At 49.8% G+C, this 24,918-nt stretch overlaps 1 protein-coding gene across 2 annotated transcripts in view; it reads left to right on the forward strand.

The window, feature by feature from the left end:
* The window catches only part of COL26A1 (collagen type XXVI alpha 1 chain), a gene marked incomplete at both ends in the record, with an annotated part of 176,169 nt that overhangs the window by 30,872 nt on the left and 120,379 nt on the right, over positions 1 to 24,918 (forward strand). For both annotated transcript variants that reach the window (XM_082857331.1, XM_082857332.1), the window contains one exon: positions 12,978 to 13,100. In XM_082857331.1, coding sequence (XP_082713457.1) covers positions 12,978 to 13,100 — 123 coding nt within the window. The remainder of the gene's footprint in view (positions 1 to 12,977; positions 13,101 to 24,918) is intronic.

Below are 24,918 nucleotides of genomic sequence, written 5' to 3' on the forward strand. Positions count from 1 at the left end.
ACCAAGGAGGTGGTCAAGCCAGAGCATCTGACGCTCACAGACCCGGATATAGTCTCTGAAACTGTCCATCATCTAGTGGAGAAAAAACATGCAGATACCATTGGGTAAAGAGCAAAGTCTTCCTTTGTCCCAGAAAAGATAGAGCTAGTTCAGGATCACGATTATATTTCCATTATGAAGTACAATCAACGGAAGTGCTCAGTAAACGTTACTCATCCCCGCAATGAGTCAGCAAGGTGCTGCGCATTTGTTCCGGACCTGCCAATGGTCCTCGTGTCCACTGGGGCACCAGGATGCATTTGGTCGGTGAGTGACCTCTGTGGAAAGCGGAGCTTTCTTGTGTCCAAGATCACGACAGGATCTAGCAGCGTCTTTCTCAAAGACACAGTCCTTCGTGGTCTTTCTCAAGTGCACCGTCTCTCAAAACCACCTACTGACTCAGATTCTGTGAAGACGGGCCCCAGGAATATGCATGTGTAACAGGTTTCTGGGTGATGCTGAGTAAGGAAGGTGACCCCATCCACTTGAAGGAAGTTGGAAGCTAAAGCAGGAGTAAGAGTAACGTTTACTGAGTGCTTACGATGTGCCAGGTTCAGGGGTTCTCGTGAAAAGTGCTTAGCCAGAGGGCATCTCAGCACGTGGTCCTCGTAAACGTGGGCAGGAACGCTGACCCCATGCAACGCGTTTGGCCCCATCTTCTCACAACTTGTGGCAGAATGCTCAAAACCACATGGTCTGCTCGGCCAAATCATATACTCCCTTAGCTGCCCTCCTCTGAATGGGTAATTCAACCCCTAAGTAGCTGATGTTCTGTGCAAGGCTCCTTCCAGCCTCCTCTCAGTGGGGGGAGGCCTCAGGAATTCTCAGCTGTGGAAGGTGCTAGAGGATGAATGCAGACAATAATTAAGTGGGAGGAAGCCCAGAGGCTGCCTCTGGCACAGCCGTGCTCCCCGAGGCCTGCCGGCTCTCCAGCACCCCCCACCCCACGCAAATCTGCATTCGCCCTCCAAGCCTCCGTGCGCGCGGGACCCTGGAGCCTGTGCCATCGCCCTCCTTTTTTACAGAAACGTTTGGTCAGTTGCCGCGGGGCTTTCGGATCAACATCTTTACCTCTAAAAGTCAGTGACCTTAAGTGTACTTAAATTCCTCCCCAGTGTTGCCTTGAAACGGACCGTTCCAGTAAAAACGCCTGTGAGGAGATGCAGGCAAATTGACCCTCTTATCCAAACACTCCTACTGGTTTTTGTGCCCTGAAAACCCATCAGGCCTTAGTGTAACGTACACTCAGCTATCCTTACGTAAACAAAACCCTAACTCCGGACAGTGGTTCAGGTGGATGAGAGCTGAGAGGTGGAGAGCAGCGTCAGCCGTACAGACGCTTACCTTGTTGGGAGACGGCGCGTAGCGGTCCGTGGGTTGGCCCCGTTTGGATCCAGGTGGTAAAGCCCATTTCAGGGGGCTTCCGCCGGGCCTCGGCTGGTCCCTTCATGGTCTGTGCCCGTTTATCCCAAATGGGTTCAGCCTCTGCCCTCCCCCCTGCCACCAGAGGTCCTCCTGGAACCCCACTGACCGGGTTCCCCTCTCATTTAAAAATCTTCCGAGTCTTCCGGCGGCCTGGGTTCGATCCCTAGTCGGGGAACTGAGATCCCGCAAGCCGCACAGCGCAGCGAAAAAACCCCAAAAATCTTCCCTGCCTTACCTCCTCTTTTCCAGTAGGGTGAGTCTCCATGCTCTTTGAGGGTCCATTGTGTATCTTCACCCTCCATCCGCCAAGTGGGTGTCCTGCCTCTGCTCACCGTTCCCCTCCCAGGACGGGACGCCCACTACCAACGTGCGGGCAGCTCGTTGCACCCATGGCCCACCCTCCGGAAGCAGTACCTCCCCAGCCTGAGTGGAAGTCTGCCTTCTGGTGGGTGTCGTGTTCTGACCCGACTCCGGGCCCTCTGCGGCCCCACGAGCAAGTGTGGTCTAGCTCCCCCTGCACTTATCTTGGCGGGGGGAGAGCTGGCCTCCCAGAGCTGCCTCCCGCCACCACGGCCGTCAGCTTATTTCTGCTCAGTATATCTGAACGCTCCATCGTCGACAGGCCTCCGCTGCTGGAGAGGGCAGATGTGGACCCGAGGGGCGTGGGGCCGTCCCCTCCACGTCACCAAACCTTGGGCTTCTGACCTGTCCTCCTCCCATGGACACTCATGCTCTGCAGGCCAACCTTCCCCTCCTCCCAACCCTGGTGTCCCCTGCTCAGAGGACAGCAGTCGCAGCCCTCTCCTCCCAGCGCACTGGCTCTCAGTTTGTTCCTTTTCCCGTTGGGGCTCACGGCAGACGCCAGGTGGAGTCTCCAGGAAGCAGATTCTGAGATGCGGTCCAAGAGGGAGGACGTGTATTGGGGGCGCCTCCTAAGATTGGTGCCCGTGGAAGGGAGGGGCAGAAGCAGGAGTTAGAAGGAGGAGTTGAGCTTTGATGTGGACCCAGTGACAACTACCATTGACCTCCCGGGGGCCCTGCACCTACAATGGCCCTTCGAGTTGTCCTGAGGTCCATATGACTGAGCCTTTCATCTTGTGCAGGGACCAGACACTGGACGGGGCCCCAGGAAGAGCCGGCCCTTGGCCAAGGTGGTTCTGGGCAGCTGAGGTCTAAAGACCCTTCACTGAGGGGGATCTGGGTGGCACAGCCCAGGGTCCACCATATGCGGGCCAGTGCAGAGGGGAGCGGGGATGTTCTCGACGTTATTCTGCTCTTAAGACGGCCTGAGATTGCCTTTGCTTTCTGCATGCTGCACACACCTCTGACTCACACCTCTGACTCACAGTGAACTTATTGTTGGCGAGAACCGCTGCGCCCCATCTGGGGCCTGTCCGCTGGGTTTTGGGGCTGCAGTGCAGGACTCCACATTTGCCTGGTCATGTTTCATCTTGTTAGACTTGGCTCCTTGCTCTGGACTGGGGAGATCTAGCTTGGATCCTGACCCCCTCCCAAGACCCAGGCCCTGCTTCTCCCAGCTCCTGGGCTTCCGCGGTTTCTCTCAGCAGCCCCGCTGCCTTCGTCATGGTCTGTGGCACGGCCCTCTCCTGGCAGCACGGCCCCAGGTGGACAGACCACCGTATGCCGAGACCCACGCAGTCAGGGTGAGCTCTAAGTCAGTTCGGCAGGGTAGTCAGGGGGCTAGGGGCTGGGCTCGAATCTGGGTTGTCTGTTGACTTGTGGGGTGGCCTTGGATGTGCCTTGGTTTCCTTACCTGGAAAACTGGCAGAGCAGCAGTTCTGACCACCCAGGATTGTGTGAGGCTGAACGGAGGTCTGATTTAGGTAACTGCAGGGAAGAGGGGGCAGGGGACAGGACCGGCTTGGAGCCCACCCTGTGAGCCCTGCTGTGGCCTGAACTGCCCTCAACAGTTGTCCCAATGGTTTCACGCATGAGGTGGGGGCCGTCCCCTCTGCTTGCTGTTTTGCATGTGGGGTGGTCCCCTGAGGCACACGGCTCGTGAGGGCCTGCCAGGGGATGCTGTATTTGCTGTCTAACTCTCTGCTGTCCTCACTGGCACGGTGGATACAGCCTGGGGTTTGGAATTAGAAGGCTGACCTTCAAGATCTAAGGTAAAAGGTATAAACTTCCAGCTACAAGATAAACGAATCTCAGGGAGAAAATGTACAGTATGGGGAATATAGTCAATGATATCGTAAAAACTTTGTATGGTGACGGATGGTAACTAGACTTATCGTGGTGATCATTTTGTGATATATAGAAATATTGAACCACTATGTTGTACACCTGGAACTAACATAGTGTTGTAGGTCAGTTATACTTCAATTCAAAAAAAAAGAAAAGAACCTAAACTGATCACTTATCACTGTGTGACCTCGAGTCTCCCCTGCAGTCTGGGCTTCCTTCTTTGTAGAATTCCTACCTGAGACTTGTTGAGAAGATTAAACAAGGTCACGTATGTGTGTGAGTTGACTAGGGCAGCCATAACAAAGTACCACACAGGGGGCAGCTGAAACAACAGAAGTTAATTTCCTTAACGTTCTGGAGGCTGGAAGTCCAAGATCAAGGTGCTGACAAGGGTGCTTTCTCCTGAGGCCTCTCAGATGGCCACCTTCTCCCTGTGTTGTTCACATTCGAATCCAAACTTCCTCTTTTTTTTTTTTTTTTTTTTGCAGTACGCGGGCCTCTCACTGCTGTGGCCTTTCCTATTGCGGAGCACAGGCTCCGGACGCGCAGGCTCAGTGGCCATGGCTCACGGGCCCAGCCGCTCCGCGGCATGTGGGATCTTCCCGGACTGGGGCACGCAGCCGTGTCCCCTGCATCGGCAGGCGGACGCTCAACCACTGCGCCACCAGGGAAGCCCCCAAACTTCCTCTTCTTATGACACCAGTCCTATTGGATTAGAACCCACCCTAAGGCCCTCACTTTAATGTAATTATCTCTTTAAAGACCCTATCTCCAAATACAGTCAGATTTTGAGGTAATTGGGGTTAGGGCTTCAGTGTATGGATTTGTGTGTGAGGGGGACACAATTCAGCCTATAACAGTATGTGAAACTGCTTTGCCAACCGTAAAACAGGTCTGGGGGGGCTTCCCTGGTGGCGCAGTGGTTGACAGTCCGTCTGCCGATGCAGGGGACACGGGTTTGTGCCCCGGTCCAGGAGGATCCCACATGCCGCGGAGCGGCTGGGCCCGTGAGCCACGGCCGCTGAGCCTGCGCGTCCGGAGCCTGTGCTCCGCAACGGGAGAGGCCGCAACAGTGAGAGGCCCGCGTACCGCAAAAAAAAAAAAAAAAAAGTCTTGGGGTACTGGGCCTGACTCTGCCCACAGGAGAGGGTCTCTGTATGGTAAGGATCCTGGCAGGCTGATTCTGCTTGCACCAGAGTTGTTCTTCCTGTCCCTGGAAGGGGCTGGGAGCTGGCTCCTCTGCCTGCATCTCTCAGGGAACCAGCCCAGGCCCTGTGGGCTCTTTGTCATGGGCGTGGCCTCAGCGTCATCTGAATTGCCTATCCACTTGGCCATGGCCTTTAGGTTGCAAACCTCATTTCTCACAGAATTTCTTGAGCCAAGCTGGCAGGCAACCCCCCTGGAATTGGCCTCTGTAGGGGTCAGGCAGGTGTGGTCAGGTAATAGAACAGTGAGGGCCAGGTGGAGAGGGGCCTGACACAGGACACCCCCAACCTTGAGGTGGGTGGCTGCAGCCACAGGAGCAAGCCCCACGGTGCCGAGCCCGAGAAGCAGTTTTTGGTAAGAGAGTGAGTGAACGTGGATGGGAAAAGGTCCCTCTGGGATGCGGGGCTTGGGGTCAGATGAGCACACCTTTATGGGGCCTGCTGTCGTCCGGAGCCTGTGGTCATCAGGTGTGATGAGGGTTAAGATAGAGGCATGCAGGGGGCCCTGTGGAGCAGGGGGTCAGGGAGGGCTTCCAGGAGGGGACAGAGCCTGAATGGAGACGGGTAGGGTAAGAGTTGGCTGAGTGAAAGAAGGTGGGATGGCATGACAGGGAGGACAAAGTGACAGCATAAATGGCAAGATGGAGCGTCGTGGAAGGTGACAACGGGGAGGTGGGTGGGAACCGTGGAGGATGGGGAGCTAGGAAAGGGTTTCCAGAGGCCGGGTGACAGGGCCAGATTTGTGGTTTAGGGAGCGCCCTCTGGTGGCACCTCGAGGAGATTGCAGGGAAACAGGGCGGATGCTGGCCGACCAGCAAGGGCCTGGCTGTGGGAATCAGGACTGTGGGACCAGGGCTGGGATGCAGGCAGGACTTGCCTGACGTGGGGGCTGATCAGCCGTGGAGAGTAAGGGAGGGAAAATGTGGGTTCCGTGGCGATTTGCCTCTGGGGGTTCTGGGTCAGGGGACCGGGAACTTACTGGTGCTGGTCAAGATGGAGCGAGAAGGGGTTGGATAGCGATGGTCTCCGTAGTGGATGGATTGAAATGGTGTGTCCTGAGGTGTTCCGTGGGCTATGAGGATGTGTGTCCATGCAAGTGGGGCACATATGTTGGGGTTCAAGAGGAAGCATTGAGGTGATGCCACACTGGGGTGGAGCAGAGCATGAGACAGTGACATGGGGGCAGACTGGGTGGTCCTCTTGGGGAGGGAGATCACTGTCAAAGCCCTCGGGCTTGGTTCAGGCTCAGGGTCCTGGGGGTGGAGGGGAAGGTGAGATCAGGTCCCAAAGCAAAGCTCAGATAGAACTGGGGCTCATGGGCCGGTGCGGGAGGGGGTCCCAGGGTTAAGGGGAGAAGGGCTGATGTGGTGGCATGCCCCGGGTGAAATAGATGGGTTGGTTAGTTATGTTCAGAGGTGGGCATGGGCTGGCGGTGTCCTGAAGACCCCTCCGTTCCATCATGACATGATTTCCTGAAAGCACTTAGCACTTGTTTCCCCAAAGGACTCTAAATTAAGGATTTCACGGCTTGGCCAAGCCACAGAGCCAGACACATAGCGTGGCAAAAGATGCTGTAGGAGCAGCCCCCAGGCCTGGTGGAGCAGGGCCAAGTCAGCTTCTCTTCCCCATCAGGGAGCGGGGCCTCCCCTCATAAGACAGACCTGGAGGGGAGCAGATCCGTCCCCAAGGCTGGGAGTGAGTTTCCCATCCTGGACCCTCCACGAGAGCTCAGCTGAGGAGGTGGGGGGGGAGATGATGAAGGGAGGTCTCTGAGATGATGCCCCCAAATAAAGGCAGTCCTGCCCCATCCTGATGAAGGCTGCTGAGGCCACCCTTACTTCTTAGGCAGTTTGAAGACCAGCCCTGCCACTCCCCAGATCTCTGCCCCTGGGCCAGTCCTTCCAGTAGGGTCACAGAAGGGACGTACTTCTCCTGCCAAGCCTGTCTCTGGGCGGAGTCATCCTCTGCCCTTACAGCCTTGTTCACTCATCACTGTGCACCCACCATGGTCAGGGGTGGTGGTGGTGGTGGGCGATGGTGTGATGCCACCCACAAAACAGGAGACATAGATATGATACTCAGGAGACGGGGATCCTAAAGGGGACCCCGTATGGGAGCAGAGTGCCTGACACCGAGATTCCCTGGAACTGCGGGTGCCTGGAGATGAATGGGGTTTAGAATTCCATCTGAAAAGGCCCGGAGCCCTCTTTGCTTGTCTCTGCCTGCCTTCTTCGTTGTTTTTGGCCAGGTTTTAATTTTGGGAAACCATTTACAGCCCATTAAAAGATCAAATGTCTGGAGATGATGAATCAAGGCATTTGAAAATGTTTTCCAGTTCATAGCTCATTTCCCTACAGAAAGCTCTGACCCAGAGGTGGCTGGACTCTGTCTGTTCCAGATCGCCAGGGGCAGATCTCAGGGTGGAGCATTGTCCTTGGATTGGACAGCAGTTCATCCCGAAGAGACTCACGCTGAATGCCCGAGGTGGTACTGATGCTCCCTGGTAGAGATGCAGGAGGGGTCCAGGCCCAGTTTCCCTGAGCAACTAGCAGAGGCAGTGGTTTGTATTGTGCAGGTGGGACCCTACTGGCCGCCTGGGCCTCTGACTTGAGCCATGGGCGGTGAGGTTTCATCTCTCAGTACTTCTTTTCCCATCTGCAAAATAGGAAGGACAGTCCTTACACTTGAATGAATGTTGTGGGGTTTCAGTAGCCAGGTAATCAATCATGACCCCTTGGGGTAGGTAGTGCCACATGGATCTGCTCACTTAGTCCTCACAATAACCCTGAGAGGTAGAATTTTTTTATTTAACTGAGGCTCAGAGAGGGAACATCCCTTTGCTCACGTCACACAGCAGACTGGTGGCAGAACCAGGTCTCCTGATGCCTTTGGGGAGAGGGATCAACTTTTGGTTACTTTTTCATGTTCTTTTCGACTGTGCCAATATATTCTCCTAGAAAATTGTCCAATTGTCAACATTTTGAAAAATGTTGATGTAAGATCAGACATAATATTTATTTACAATTTCTAATCTCTATGGGGATTTTTTTCTTGTTCTTAATGTCTTCTTATGTCTTTTGTTTGTTTCTCATTAAAAATTGTCTGGGTTTTGTCTGTTTGATTTTTTTTTAGACCTGTGTTTGATTTTGTTGATTCACTTTTGAAAGTAATCTATTTCATTAATTTCTTTTTTAAAAAAATTTATTTATTTTTGGCTGCGTTGGGTCTTCGTTGCTGCACGCGGGCTTTCTCTAGTTGTGGCGAGTGGGGGCTACTCTTGGTTGCAGTGCGTGGGCTTCTCATTGTGGTGGCTTCTCTTGTTGTGGAGCACGGGCTCTAGGTGCGTGGGCTTCAGTAGTTGCAGCACGTGGGCTCAGTAGTTGTGGCTTGAGGGCTGTAGAGCACAGGCTCAGTAGTTGTGGGGCACGGGCTTAGCTACTCCACAGCATGTGGGATCTTCCCCGACCAGGGAGCGAACCCGTGTCCCCTGTGCTGGGGGGTGGATTCTTAACCACTGCACCACCAGGGAAGCCCTATTTCATTAATTTCTGCTTCCATCTTTATTAATTCCTTTCTTCTCCTTTCTAATTTCATTGTCTTCTAATTACTGTGTTTTCTGTTGCTACTTTCTTGCTTTTCTAGCATTCTGTTGGGTTAATCAAATCTTTGTTTTACTTCTTTCTTTCATGGTTTGTCAGTTTTATGTCCTCTTCCTACACTTTCTAGTATTTATCTTAAAATTAAAATTTTTAAAAAATTTTTAAAATTTAATTGTATATTTATCTACTGCACCTAAAGTTGCACCGTTTCTATATCTTTTCCTTAAACAAGACAAAAATATCAGCAAATATTAGTTCCTTCTGTCCCCTCTTTGCCATTGTCCATATTTAGATCACCTTGGATTTTAGATCTAGGCTGTTTTTAAATCTTATTATTGTTTCTTTGTTTGTAACTGCTCCTCATGTTTAATATATTCCTCCTATGCTCTCCTATGTCCGTTAGTTTGTTGGAATACATCCTCTAGTAATTCTTTCAGAAAAGGTAACTGATAAACTTTCTGAGTTCTTGTGCATCTGAAAATGTCTTTATTTTGCCTTCACCTTTGAAGAGGAGTTCGTTCAGGTATAGAATTCTGGATTCTAAATATTTCCCCTCAAAACTTTGAAGCAGTTGTGTCACTATATTCCCGATTCTGATATTGCTCTTAAGAAATCTAATTTCAGTTTATTGTAGGTGATTTGTTTCTTCTTTCCTTTCTTCAGTGTTTAGTATTTTCTCTTCATTCTGAGTGTTCTGAAATTTCACCGCAATATGTCTGTCTTTGTTCATCTTGCTTAGCACTCAGTGGGCCCTTTTGAGTTAAGAATTCATGTCTTTTACAAATATCATAGGATATCACTTATGTGTGGAATCTAAAGACATGATACAAATGAACTTATTTACAAAACAGAAATAGACTGACAGACATAGAAAACAAACTTATGGTTGCCAAAGGGGAAAGGTGGGGGGAGGGATAAATTAGGAATCTGGGATTAATAGATACACACTACAATATATAAAATAGATAAACAACAAGGACCTACTGTATAGCACAGGGAACTATACTCAGTATCTTGTAATAACCTATAATGGAAAAGAATCTGAAAAAGAATATGTATATATAACTGAATCACTTTGCTATATACCTGAAACATTGTAAATCAACTATATCTCAATTAAAAAATAAACATTATTCACACACACACAAAAGAAATCATGTCTTTCTTCAGCTCTGGGAAATATTCTTTATTATCGCTTTGAGTCTATACTTCCCTGTGCTCTCTCTGATCTCCCCTTCCAGGGCTACTAATAGATGTATGCTGGAATTTGGTGTGTCCTCCAGGTACCTCACCTTTTCTCACACATTTTCCATCTCTATGTCCCTTTGCAGTATATCCTTGGAAAGTTGACGGCTCAGATTTCCAGCTCATCAGCTCATTCCTTAGCTTTGTCTGTTCTGTGTTTTCAGCCCATCTGTCGAGCCTTTTTATTTTCACAGTCATACATTTCATTTCTAACATATCTAATTTTTTGATTTCATGATAGTTCTTATGAGTGAAAAATTCTATCTCTTTAAGGACTTTAATTGTGCTTGAAAAAACTGTCTCCATTATTTGCTTCATTGCTTGTTTTTTCTTGAAGTGTGATTTATTATCTGTTGAGTCAGTGCCTTTCTTTCAGGGTGTTGGCCTTTTTTCTTAAATAATTTGCAATTGTTGGCATTTGGGGTTTTCCATTAGCTTGTCTCTGTTTCTCTGTTCACTGCTGCTTTGCCTCTTGGAGGGTTGGTGGTATAGGATAAAGAATGTGCAAGAATGCAGTTGTCTGACCTTGAGAGGGTCCCTGTGTCTTCTGGAGGTCATCAGCCTTTGAGGCACCCATTCTGACCACACCTGCCACAAAACAAGTGAGTTCGATGCCTGATTCTTGACACCAGCAGGGATAGGGATCCTGGTCCTACCTGTCTGGCTCCTTCTACCATGGTCCTTTGACAGTCACCTCTGCTGCTCCTATGTTGCACCCACCTTGAGCCCCAATCTTCCCTGTGTGTTTTGGACTGTACTTCCTCCTTCAATTTATTCCCATGTGCTTTTCTTTTTTTTAAATTTTATTTATTTATTTATTTATGGCTGTGTTGGGTCTTCGTTTCTGTGCCAGGGCTTTCTCTAGTTGCGGCAAGTGGGGGCCACTCTTCATCGTGGTGCGCGGGCCTCTGACTATCGCGGCCTCTCTTGTTGCAGAGCACAGGCTCCAGACGCGCAGGCTCAGTAATCGTGGCTCACAGACCTAGTTGCTCCGCGGCATGTGGGATCTTCCCAGAGCAGGGCTCGAACCCGTGTCCCCTGCATTGGCAGGCAGACTCTCAACCACTGCGCCACCAGGGAAGCCCCCATGTGCTTTTCAGTCTCTCAAGGATTCCTCAAAATATCTGGCCCACTGCTTTTTGTTTTCCAATGCTGTTAGGGACTTATTTTTACTTTATTTGTATTTTCTGCTTTATTGAGCTCCGATTGACAAATTTAAAAAGTGTTTATACAAGTCGTACAACTTGATTTTTTTGGTTTAAAACATGATGATTTAATTGCGTACACATCGTGAAATGATTACCATGGATTATTAACACATCTGTCATCTCACATAGCTACCTTTTTATGTGTGTGGTAAGAACACTTAAGATCTATTCTCTTAGCAAATTTCAAGTATACAATATGGTATTTTGAACTATAATCACTATGTGCAGGTCTAATCTGTACATTAGATCCCCAGAACTTATTCATCTTATAACTGGAAGTTTGTATCCTTTGACCAACATCTCCCCATCTCTCCTATTCCCTCTCCCCTGGCAACCACTATTCTACTCTCTGGTTCTATGAGTTTGACATTTTCAGACTCCACTTATAAGTGAGATCATACAGATTTGTCTTTCTCTGTCTGACTTACTCACTGAGCATAATGTCCTCTAGGTTCATCCATGTTGCCACAAATGGTAGGATTACCTTCTTTTTTATGGTCGAATAATTGTATTCCATTGTACATATACATGACATTTTCTTTATCCATTTATCTGTAGATGGACACTTAGGTTGTTTCCATCTTGGCTGTTGTGAATAGTGCTGCATTGAACGTGGAGGTGCAGATATCTCTTTGGGATACTGATTTTGTTTCCTTTGGATCGATACCCAGAATTGAGATTCCTGGATCATATGGTATGGTAGTTCTATTTTTAATTTTTTGAGGAACCTACCATAATGACTGCACCAATTTCCATTCCTACCAGCACTGTACCAGGGTTCCCTTTTCTCCACACCTTCAACCACTCTTGTTGTCTCATGTCTTTTTGATAATAGCCATCCTAACAGGTGTGAGGTGATATCTTATTTTGATTTGCATTTTCCTGATGATTAGTGATGTTGAGCACCTTTTCATATACCTGTCGGCCATCTATATGTATTCTTTGGAAAAATGTCTATTCAGATTTTTTGGCCATTTTTATTGGATTATTATTACTATTTTTTTGCTATTGAGTTTTATGAGTTCCTTATATATTTTGGATATCAATCGTTATCAGATAAATAGTTTGCAAAAATCCTAAAGTTCCCACAGAGGCATTTTTGTTCAAGAATGGCTGCTAAATTACTGTTACTGAAGGGTACTGAGTAAGGGCCCTCCTCTCCCACCATCTTGCCGATGTCACAGTGGGGACTTATTTTTAGATTTTCAATATCTAGGATCTGGAGATGGGAGGGGGAGGTGTCTGCCATCTTGATCCAATCACCATATTGTTTGCACATGTCCCCTCTTCCCCGCTGCAGGCCCCAGCTCAGGCCTCCTCAGCTCTTACACACTGCACCAGAGGGGCTTTTCTAAAATCAGACCCATCTGAGTCATTCCCCACCGCGCCCACCCCCCAGTCCTTCAGTGGCTCTCCACCAATGTCGTAAGACCCACCTCTGGCAGGTTCCCCGCCTCTTCCTTTCTCCCGGCTACTCCCTTTCGTCCAGCCTCAGGCCACGCCTAGTTGCACGCTGGTCCCTGGGCAGCTGCAGTCCGTCTCGCCGACGTGCCCTTGCTCACCCTGCTCTCTCCTCTGTGAACTGTCCCCCCTCATTGCCCCCACACTTTGGGTCTGCTGACTCTGACCTTTCAGTTCTCAGCGGATTGGCCTTTCTTAGGACCTGGGTTGGGGGCCCTGCTGGGCTCCCATGGTTCCCTGTGCGCATCCTGTGCTTGTTCCTATGAGCCAGTGTTCCCGTGTGTTCTCTTCATCTCGCCGACCGTCTTCCCCTCCAGAGTGGGATTTCCTGACAGGGGGACAGCCTTTATCACTGATTTCGCACGGAGTGTTTGAAGACTGAAATGATGCTGGGGCTTCATGGCTAGCGGGTGTGGGTACTCTCCCGTCCCCTTAGACCGGTACGCAGGGTCTCAGTGGGCCCCTTACCCAGGAGCACCGTCCCTCGGGCTTGTGGAGGGGCCCCTCCTCGGCCCGCACGGCCTTTTGGTCCACAGTCGGCACCTCAGGAACAGGCAGGACTGACCTGACTGTTGCTCTCCCCACAGGCACTGGTGCTATCACACGGTGACACGGACGGTGTCCTGCCAGGTGCAGAACGGCTCAGAGACAGTGGTCCAGCGCGTGTACCAGAGCTGCCGGTGGCCCGGGCCCTGCGCCAACCTCGTGAGGTAAAGGCCGCGGGGCTGACCAGCTCTGCCTTGCCTGTCTGTTCCCTTGGATGAATCCAACCCTCGCACAGCTGCTGGGATAGGGGGGTTGACTCTCGGAAACAGAGTCGGACACGCATTTATGAAGCACCTTTTGTGTACGGGGCATGGGGGGTGTGCGTGCGCAAAGATGGAAGGGACGTGCTCCCCACACGGAAGAGTCCTCACAATCCAGTGGGTATTTGATGAGCAGAAGGGCCAGGTGAGGCCCCCTCACACACCTCCCCACAAGCCCCGCCCCCTCATAGGCCCGCCCCCACAGCCACGCCCCCTCAAGCCCGGCCCTTTTCACAGTCTTGCTCCTCTGGCCGGTGCCTTCCGCTCCCAGCCCTCAGCAGCTCCTCGGCGTTCACAGGGAGAGCTCTGAATGAATGACCAGACTTTCTGGGTCTCTGAGACCCCACCTTGCAGTGCCTCGTTGTCCTCTCCCCCTCCAGGCCCTGCTCCAGCTCCAGGGACTGGCTTCCCTTACACCCTCACCCCCACACCTCTCCAGCCCTGCGTTTCTGCCTCAAAGACCCTTCCTCATCTCTGCCTGGGACCACCCTCCTCAAACTCCAAATCCCTTTCCCTTCTATGTTAAGAGAGCACTTTGTGCCCTCCACTGAAAGGACTTACTGCATGAGGTCTGTATTAGGCAAGGTTCTCCAGAGAAACAGAACCAATAGAATAAGTGTGTGTGTGTGTGTGCATGTTGGATAGATATATAGGAGATGGAGAGATTTTTAAGGAATTGGCTCATGTGGTGGTAGAGGTTGGCACATCCAAAAGCTGCAGGATAGGCTAATGGGCCAGAGACCCAGAGAAGAACTGATGTTTCAGAAGGAATCAGAAGGCAATCAGATGACAGAATTTACTCTTCCTCAGAGGAAGTCAGTCTTTTTCTGAAAGCCTTCACCTGATTGGATGAGGCCCACCACATTATGGAGGGTCATCTGCTTTACTCAAAGTTTACTGCCTTGATGTTACTCTCATCTAAAGAAATACTTTCATGGCAACATCCATCGGCATTTGACCAAATATCTGGGTACTGTCACTCAACCAAGCTGACACATAAAATTAACCATCAGAGGGTCATCATGAGTTGGATATGTTTTCATCACCAGAGATGGAGAAGGAGCCCATGCATGAGTCAGGGCCTGTGCCCACACAGTGCTGTCCCCTGTGGGGCTCACCATGGAGCTGACACCAGAATCAGCCTGCAGCATGAATTAGTGGGACCCACAAATGTGGCAGAGAATCTGATCCTGGGCCAGAATTATTATTGTTTGTTTTTATTATGAAGATAGTGATGCATACTCACTGCAGAAAAAGTTCAAACATTCGGTAATAACTGAATAAGGTAAAAAATGAGCATTCTTTCCTCTCCCAATGCCACCTCCATAATCCCATTATTAAGATGTCATTCCAGACTTTTTTCTCCACTTATACGTATATATGTAAATATATTTTCTTTTTTTTTAAAATTTATGTTTTATTGAAGTATAGTTGAATTACAATGTTGTGTTAATTACTGCTGCACAGCAAAGTGACTCAGTTATACATATATATACATTCTTTTCATATTCTTTTCCATTATGGTTTATCACAGGATATTGAATATAGTTCCCTGTGCTATACAGTAGGACCTTGTTGTTTATCCATTCTGTATATACCAGTTTGTATCTGCTAATCCCAAGCTCCCAATCCCCTCCCCACCACCCTTAGCAGCCACCAGTCTCTTCTCTATGTCCCTGATTATAAATGTATTTTCTTAAACAAATACTAAATGATGTTATTTTGTTCTACAACTTGCTTTTCCCCCAGAAAAATATTTTGAAATATATTCCCATAGAGCCACCTCATTTTTAACAGCTGTGTAGTATTCCACTGTAGAAAAGCATCATCATTTATTTCCCATGTCCTCAATTGATGGATATTTAAGTGGTTTCCTAGTTTAGCCATTCCAGACCATGCTTCAACTGCATAATTATATATATTTTAATACTTTTACAAGTGTTTTTAAAAAAGTATTTATTTATTTGGTTGCACTGGTTCTTAGTTGCGGCAGACAGGCTCCTTAGTTGCAGCTTGTGGGCTCCTCAGTTGTGGCATGCATGTGGGATCTAGTTCCCTGACCAGGGATTGAACCTGGACCCCCTGCATTGGGAGCGTGGAGTCTTAACCACTGGACCACCAAGGAAGTCCCTACAAGTGTTTTTTTTTTTTCAAACTTTTTTTTGGGAACAATTTTAGATTTACATAAGTGTTGCAAAAAATAGTAAACAGAGTTTCTGCATAACTTTTCCTTTCACACAGCTTCCCTGTCTTAGTCCATTTGGGCTGCTATATCAAACCACCGTAGACTGGGTGGCTTAAACAACAAACATTTATTTCTCACAGTTCTGGAGGCTGAGAAGTCCAAGATCAAGGTGCTGGCAGATTCATTGTCTGGAGAGAGCTCTTTTCTTGGTTCACAGACAGCCCTCTTCTCAATGTATCTTCACATGGCAGAGGAGATGAGGGAATTCCCTGGGGTCTCTTTTATAAGGGCACTAATCCCATTCATGAGGGCTCCACCCTCATGACCTAATCATCTCCCAAAGTCCCCACCTCCAAATATCATTACACTGGGGATTAGGTTTTAACATATGAATTTAGTGGGGTGACACAAATATTGAGTCTATAGCATACCCCTAAGATTAATATCTTCTGGGGCTTCCCTGGCAGTCCAGTGGTTGGGACTTCGCCTTCCAATGCAGGGGGTGCGGGTTCAATCCCCGGTTGGGGAGCTAAGATCCCACATGCCTTGCAGCCAAAAAAACCAGAACATAAAACAGAAGCAATATTGTAACAAATTCAATAAAGACTTTAAAAATGGTCCACATCAAAAAGAATCTTAAAAAAAGATTAATATCTTCTATAACCATAGTACAATTATCCAAGCCAAGAAATTAACAGCAATGCAATACTGTAAACTAAGACCTTATTCAAATTTTACCAACTGTCCCACTAATATCATTTTTCTGTTTTTTTTTTCCCATTTTTCATTTAAGTTGTCATATCTCCTTAGTCTCCTCTAATCTGGGGCCATTTCTTAGTCTTACTTTGTCTTTCACGACCTTAACACTTGTGAAAGTACTGGCCAGTTATTTGATGGAGGTTATGCATTTTTGGCAAGGAGACTGTAAAAGGCATGTTGTACCTTTCTCAGGGCATCATATTAAGAGGTACATCAATCAATACTGGTGATGTTAACTTTGATCACTTGATTAAGGTGGTGTCTGCCAGGTTTCTCCACTGTTGTGTAATTATTTCTCCCTTTTTCATTTATAAGTATCTTGTGGGGAGATATCTGAGTCTAGACAAACGTCCTGTTCCTCATCCTATTTTCACCCAGTAATTTTAGCATCCATTGGTGATTCTCGCTTGCCATAATTATTATTATGGTGTTGGCCAAATAGTGATTTTCTATTTTCATCATTTTTTAGTAGTAGAGGTTCTTAACTTGGGGTCTGCATGGTACACAAGTGTTTTTATATACTCATTCTGCAGGAGGAATGGCTAAGTAAATGGATACGGCCATTAAAAATTGAAGGCAAAAGACTGCTTTTATTTTATTTTATTTTAAATTTATTTATTTATTTATATTTTATTTTGGCTGTCTTTGTTGCTACGTGCGGGCTTTCTCTAGTTGTGGTGAGTGGGGGCTTCTCTTCCTTGCAGTGTGCAGGCCTCTCATTGCAGTGGCTTCTCTTGTTGCGGAGCACGGGCTCTAGGCGCGCGGGCTCAGTAGTTGTGGCGCACAGAGTTAGTTGCTCCACGGCATGAGGGATCTTCCCGGACCAGGGATCGAACCCGTGTCCCCTGCATTGGCAGGCGGATTGTTAATCCCTGTGCCATCAGGGAAGTCCCTAAAGGACTGTGTTTAAATGCTGTGCTAGAGGGATGGCCAATGGATCCATAATGAAGAAAAGATGCTGACCCCCTTTCCTTTTCAGCAGAGGGCACAGAGACACCCCCACATTTCCCTCCCTCCCTCATCTCCCAGGAGCCGAATTCCAAGAACCTTCTGCCTTTCTCATCATCAGGGAGCGTCAGATGACCAGGTCACCACCTCCCGATCCTGGGAGCATCTTCTGAGAAGAAGGGTCTTTGGAGTCTGGTCTGTAAGTGGACCTGACAGTGTGGATCCTGCTCAGTGTTGGAGTGGCTGCCCCGCCCTTCAAACAGCGAAGCTGCTGATGGGTCCCAGAATTCAGGCCACTGAGAAGCAAGGCTATGCCTGTCTCACAGTTCCGCCCCCACCAGTCTCGCTTTTTGCAAGTGGGGAGCCGAGCTCGGAAGTGGCTCTTTACAAGACATGGGATTTGACTTCAGCAAACTCATATCGTCTTTGGAGTTGAGGCACACGAAGAGTTTATGCCTCGACTTTAGCCACAGGCCCGTGTGTTGGGTGCACCCCACGGTCAGCTCCCAAGGTGGAAGCAAAAAAGAGCATGTACGCATGTGCGCACACACACATGTGCCATTGTATTGTATTTGGGTTTAGAGAATGAACTGTCAGGATTCCCTTTACTGAAAAACCTTGGAAGGAAGGGAACAGTTGGCTGGCTTTCTTAATGTCAAAATTACAGCTTGAGGTTTTTCTATTTTCTAAATACAATAAGGCACCTTTAAGAAAAGCCAAACGAGCTAAGTACAGAATTACTGACCTCAACTGAAAAAATGTTAAATGATCATTAATTTTCACAACTGCCCTTTGCTTTAGGACTTAAGAAATCACAGGAATAAGGTTTCAGAAGCATCAGGGTCTTGTCTTTGGGGTGGGTGTTTACAGGCCTTTCAGGGAGGCCTCTCCCTCTCCTTGGCATCAGGAGCTGAGAACAGAATGTTCAATCAGAGCAGACGTGCATTTGTCACGAGCCTTCCCTCTGCCTTCAAAACGTAGCCAGCAGGAACTTTGTTAAGGAAAATTTATTTCCCATTCTTTCAAGGAATTCTGTATTTCTGATGTAATTGTCATTTCTACTTCTGTTATCGTTATTTGTTAAGGAAGGAGGGGTTACCCCACTTTTCTTCCTCACCAGTAACACACATCTGAGTTAGGACTGGGGTGTACCCCCTTGGTGGTCTCTGGCTGCTGGCTGGGCAGGAGGGTGGTGGGTTGCTCCCTGGTGACCTGGGGTATCACGTGCGTCCTGCTTTCAGGTCCCAGTTCCGCTGGTTTCACATACGATGCATCGTTTCTGCAGCAGCCACCTCACTTGTGTCCCCACGTCCCTCCTGTCCCCCTCCAGTTCCTTCTGGCCGATCATGGCACGACCCTACTCCAAATCTTCCAGAAGCTTCCATCTCACCTAAAAGTCCACACCTCTCTCTGCGGCCAACCAAGGTCTCGTGTGACGTGGACCCTGTTCTCTTCCTGACCCCGTGGCCTTTCATGGGCCGCCTCGCCCCTTGGGCTCCGCTCACACGGACCTTGCTGGCTGGAGGCTGCGTCCCTCCTCGGAGCTTCACATTCGCTTGTCCTTTTGCCTCGACTGCTTTCACCCCGAGAAACTGGAAAGCTGGATCTCCTTACGTGATTCAGTTCTCTGCTCCTTCGTCTGTCTTATCTCAGACCCCATAATTCTCCAGCCTTTATCCCACTTAATCTTTTTTTTTTAAATTTATTTATTTTTAGCTGCGTTGAGCCTTTGTTGCTGCACGTGGGCTTCCCCTAGCTGCGGCGAGTGGGGCCACTCCTCGTTGCGGTGCGTGGGCCTCTCATTGCGGGAGCTTCTCCCGTGGCAGAGCCCGGGCTCCAGGCGCACAGGCCTAGTAGTTGTGGCACGTGGGCTCAGTAGTTGTGGCCCGCGGGCTCTAGAGAACAGGCTCCATGGCATGGGGGATCTTCCTGGACCAGGACTCGAACCTGTGTCCCCTGCATTGGCGGGCGGATTCTCAACCACCACACCACCAGGGAAGCCCTAGCCCGCTTAATCTTATTCTTAGCATTTGTCACTCTCTGACCCACAGTGTTCATCCTGTGGTCAGGCTGGTCATCGTCTGCCTGGCCCTCTAGCCTGGGGGCTGGGGGAGGGTGGGCACTGTCTTACTCCCTTCTGTACCCCCAGTGCCTAGCGTTCAGGGGCTCAAGAAACCTTGAAAAAGCCTTACTGAATTGATGGTTCTATGTCGGGAGGGTGAAATGAGATAAAGTTGTCAGAACACTTTGAAATCGCGCACAGCGAGTGCGTGATGGTGAGCTGTGAGCACAGATCTTTATGGAGCAAAGTTCTTGTCTTCTAAACTGGTCTGCAAACTTGCAATGAGGAGATGGAGGCTCAGAGAGGCAAAATGACTTGCTCAAGGTCACAAGGAGAGTCACAGGGACCGGGTTGGGTTTGATGCTGGCCCATCAAGCAGGCCCCATTGGGATGCTCCTGAGGTTTCAAGGCCCAGCTCCCTTTTCCCCCAAATGAACGTTTGTAGACCTCCTCCTGTATACAGGCCCCAAGGCTCCCAGGAGAGTGTGGGTGAGAATACAGACCAGTTCCTGACTTGGAGAGATGACGGTGGGGCTGGGGAGGGGAACAGTAGTCAGAGCAGCACAGTAACAAGTGCACAGTTATGTCTGTCCCTGGTGCTGTGTGGAGACCGAGTGGGGCCCAGACCCGCGGGGAGAGCTTTCCTGAGCTGGGGCAACCTGTGAGGGGAGTTTTCCGAGGTAAGAAAGAGCTCCAGGGACTGCCCTGGTGATCCAGGGGTTAAGACTCCGCACTTCCAGCGCAGGGGCAGGGGGCATGGGTTCGATCCCTGGTCTGGGAACTAAGATCCCACATGCCGCGTGGTGCGGCCAAAACATAAAGACAAAGCTCCAGGCTGTATAGCCCTGTCTCAGCGAGATTATTGTGTCTTAGCCTAATTTTTTAAAGCATACTTTTACAGTTTTCTTAAGAGTCTGCATGCTGCAAAATCTGTGTGCTGGGCTGATTACCCAGAGCAGAGCCTCAGGGCGAGAGGAGCTTGGGAGGTCCCTGGGAGCCCTTTGAGGCAGAGACTGTGTCTTATGTGTGTTTTCCCGTGTCTCACAATACCTTGGGCTGAAAACAATAGATGACATGGCTGAAAGAGGCTCCGATAACAGGAGCCTATTAATCTCACAACCATCTGGAAGAGCTGCTTCCGTTTGGGCCGATGATATGCTCAAGATCTCGGCCTCCTTTATCTTCCTCTCTGCCAGCCCCTGTGTGTCGGCCACATGGTTCCTCAAGAGTATAGAAGGGCGGCAGCAGCTCCAGGCATCACGTCTCATATAACCGTGTCCCAAAAAAGGAGGAAAGGGGATTTGGCATCGTTATTTTCCTATCAGAGAGGACTGTCTTTACCAGAGCCTTCAGCTGATTCCCCTGATGTTTCATTGGCCCGGATTTGTCCTCTCAGCCTGCCTTTCCCACCTCTAAAATGAGAGTGATAGAGTGCTCCTTAAGAGGTTGTTGGAGGATGGTTTGAAGTTCGGTGGGGGAAGTCCCGCACAGACCCTGGCTTGTAAGAAGTGCTCTGGGAATTCAACCTGAGGCCGGGCCATGGCTCAGCTAAGAACAAAAACAGACTCACAGATAGAGAGAACAGACTCGTGGTTGCCAACGGGGAAGGGGAGTAGGGGAGGGCAGGAATGGGAGTTTGGGATTAGCAGAGGCAAACTATTATATATAGGATGGATAAACAACAAGGTCCTACTGTATAGCACAGTGAACTATATTCAGTATCCTGTGACAACCCATAATGGAGAAGAATATGAAAAAGAATATATATATATATATATGTATAACTGATTCATTTTGCTGTACAGCAGGAATTAACACAACATTGTAAATCAACTATATTTCAATAAAATTTAAAAAAATAAATAAAGAAGCAGATCCCAGGAAAACCACCCCAAGGCAGCTCCCAGCAGGTAGTTCAGGCCTGGGCGTGCTTTGAGCTTGCATTTCGCATTCTGAGGTTAGGGTGGCAAACCCCAGCTGAACCCCCATAGCCGCCTTGTGCTGTATTCTCTCGTTTGTAATCCTGGCTACTCAGCTGTGTCTTGCCATGCTTCAATCCGCTCTTCCCTTCATTTCTGGAAACATTTTGGATGCTTTGATTTGTGTTCTCACAGAATTTTGCACAGGAAACAAGATGGTACATGACTGTGGCGTGATCAGTGGCAGACTGCCTCTCCCAATTCTCCATTTCACCCTCCATCTTACCATCCCTTTGATCTCTAGGACATGAACAGAGCCTAGATTTCTTACCTTTTTTCTTTTTTAAAAAATGGAGACATAATTGACACACAACATGGTGTAAGTTTGAGTTGTACAAGTTGAGACATTTATATATTACAATCTAATTGCTGCAGTAGGTTTTGCTAACACCTTATCACGTCACATCAGTATCTAGCTTTCTGGTCATGACGACACAGGAAAGAGAAAGAGGGAGGGTGACTCATTCTCACGAGAGCTGGTACAAATTTGTCCAGATCCCCGTGAATGTTTTGATTGGGGCTGATATAGTTTAGCTTGTGCACAATGTCCCCCAAATGTGTCATCTAAGATGATGTGATTGTGTTTGAACAGATATTTGTCCACATTTCACTGGAAAAGGAAGAGGCTGTTCTCACCATCGCATGCTAAAGACACCCAGGCTCCCCCCACTGCTTTTCTCCTCCCTTATTTCCTTCTTCATTTCTGACTCTTGGAGGAGTTTTCCTTTTGGTCCTGGGAATAATTCACCTGCGCTCTCTTTCTCTCTGTGGCATTTTGTTTACTTTGTTCTATGCATCTCACGCCTCCTTGCCATAGTTATAGCCTGTTATGGGGGTTGGGGGGTATATAGTAAGGTGGGCTTCAGAGTCAAAAAGACCAGCTGTGTGACTTTGAGCAAGTTACTTGCCCTCTCTGAGCCTTATTTCTAAAACGGAGACAATGCCCGTCTTATAGGGCGGTTGTTAGGATTCCAGGAGAGAAAGTGCTAGTTCGTGCTGTGTGTGTGATGTGTTTTGGGACATGCTAATGACAGTTATTTGTTAACTGTTATTTTCCGTTGGCCAGTGAATTCCTTCTGCCTTGGAGGTCCAGCTGCACCCTCCCAGGCAGAAGTGATAAGTCCTTCAGTTATATTCCCCCAGAATCTTATTTGGCCTCTCCTAGAGCACAGCTGGACTTGTTTTAGTTAATTGTCTGCCTGGCCATCTCTCCTCTTGCTGGAGTCTGTCCCTCAAGGGCAGGGGGTGTCTGCTCGTCACCTTGAGATCCCCTGGGTGTCTGCCTGGAGAAGGTTATCACGAACTTGGTAAAGTTCTGCCCACATCCCCCTCCTTCCTGCTTCCTGTCCCCCACTCCCCCACTGGCTGGGGTGCTCCCACCCTATAAGGAAGGGTTTCCCTCAGCTGGATCCCTTCACCAGCGGTGTGACACACCTCAGGGGAATTTATCTTTAACTGAAGACTCCTGGACCAGGCTTCACCAGGTCCTGTGTAGAATTGTGGGCAGTCCGACCAGAAAGGAATAAACATGACAAGGAAGCTTGTAGAACCCTAAACGTCCTGTCTTCTTCTGGCCGTGTTTGGAAACGGGGCTCCATCCCAATTCCCTCGTGTGGCTGTGACAGTGTGACCAGAAGGGAGGACATGGGGCCCCAGCCTAGTTGTCAGGAGAGCGTGTCTGAGCCCCGGTACAGAAGGGCTAGAATGTCGGGTGTACCCTGGCTGTTGTCTTGGGCAGTGAGCCTGCTGGTGGGAAGGGCTGGTCGGTGGGTGGGGCCAGGAAGTGAGAGCCGAGGGGCTCTGGGTGGCATGTGATTGGGCGCCGCCCGGGGAGGGGAGGAGAGGGGATGCTCTCTGACCTGTGTATCTGGAGCCTGTGGTCCAGTCAAGAGCCCTGTCTTCATCCCTGGCTGTTTGCTCGTCTCCTCCTCCCTTCTCCCCAATTTGGGTGCTGAGTCTGGGCCCGGATCCTAGTCCGTCCCTCTCCCCCGACTCCATTCACTCACCGTGAGCTCGATCCGGAGTCGAACTTAATAAATGGTTGCTGGTGGGCCTGCCCAGTCACCTGGACACGGCCGTCCACGGGCGTCCCCTCCTTGGAGTCCAGGCAATGGCCTCCTCCCTCTCCTAGAGGTGCGCTTAGCTTTGCCTAGAAATAGGTAACATGATTTGGGGTGCTCGGAAAACCCCTGTCCCCGGATATCCCTTCCCAGGAGGCCTGGAATGTCTTGTTTGTTCACTCATTCATTCATTCATTCAAGTTTGCCTGGAGGCCGGCTGTATGCCAGGCCCTGGCCAAAAGAGAGCACATGACTGTCTGTCTCTCTTCAAAGAGATGACTGTCCAGGAGCGAGGGAGGATGGTTTGAATGGCGGCTGGGGTCCAAGATAAGCCAGGCGCTTCAACCTGACAGGGGGCTTGGGAAGGCTCCTGGGACGAGGTGACGTCTGAGCTGAGGCAGGGCCTCGCAGCAAAGAAACAGAACAGCTGGTGGCCACAATGGGAGGCGCTCAGGGGCTCCAGACCCCTGCATGGGGCTGGGTGATGACAGATGGGGGGGGCACATGAAGCAGGGGTAGGGGGAGCACAGGCCTAATGCACTCAGCTGAGGGGTTGGGGCTTAGCTGGTTCTTCCCTTCGATTCTGCAGCATCTGGTCCAGGAGCCTTCAGTTAAATAGAATTATCTCCCCACCCCTCCTGCCAAGACAACTGGCTGAGGGACTGCTTTCTCCTTTGATGGGAGCACCTTGGGCAGCGAGAGCCCAAAGCAGGAGGGAGGAGGCAGAAAGGAGTGTGAGCTGGGTGAGAAGCCCTCTACCCATCACATTTGTGCCTGAGGAGTGCCCTGCTGGCTCAGAGCTCTGGGTTTTCTCAGAGGAGCAGGCTGGCCCCGCTCCACCATCTGCAGAGCCGTAGGAGATGGAGCCGGACTCAGGCATGATGGGGGCCTACCTGCACCCCGTCCCCTACCCCGCAGAACAGAGTGCCTGGGTCCTAGGGCCCTTCTACCCAGGCAGAGGGGACCCTTTAGGGAGGCCACTCTGGCCCTCCTTCAGCCATGCCCATCCTCATGGGGCAAGGAGTCCATGAGGCCAGGGGGATGTGTCCATCTGGAGCCTATGCCCCACTTCTAGACCATTCTCTGGATACCTGGCTAAACAGCCCTGAGTGGCTTCCAGGCCTGCCCCGGCCTCTTCCTTGAATCTTGGGGACGGTGCCCGTGGTGGGTGCACCGCAAGCCTTAAGAGGAGGGTGAGGGGAGTGAGGCGCATGGATGGAGCTGGGACGTGCAGGCTGGGTCCACACACCAAGTGTGGGATGGAGCTGAGGGTAGGAAGAGAAGGGGTGGGGATCGGGGTCTCACTTGTTTCGTTTATAAAAATGATGCGTTGTATGAAGTTATTGGGGGGATTCAGTGCTGGGGCGATGGCATGTGTCGGCCAGTGTCTTGCTGGTGATATACTCTTGATATGTTGGCTACGACTCCCAGGGAAGACGTATAAATATCAAGTGACTCATGAGGGGACACAGAGCTGGGTTGCTGCCGCATGGTTGGAGCACCTGCACCAGCGCCCTCCTGCTGCCCGTTCTGCTCAGTGTGAGTTCTGGGCTGGGACCACCGCAGGGAGAAGGGGTTTCTGCAATTCTGCAGAGTTAGATTTGGGGATCAGCGGGACCATAATCCTTGGTGGTGCCTCTCTTTGCTGAGCGCTATGAAGTCAGCACATTATCTCATTACACCCCGATGACATTTTTATGACAAAACTGTGCAGGTGGGGGAAGGGAGG

This window comes from Leucopleurus acutus (genome assembly GCF_964270905.1).
Source record: "Leucopleurus acutus genome assembly, chromosome: 16".
Lineage (NCBI taxonomy): Eukaryota > Metazoa > Chordata > Mammalia > Artiodactyla > Delphinidae > Leucopleurus > Leucopleurus acutus.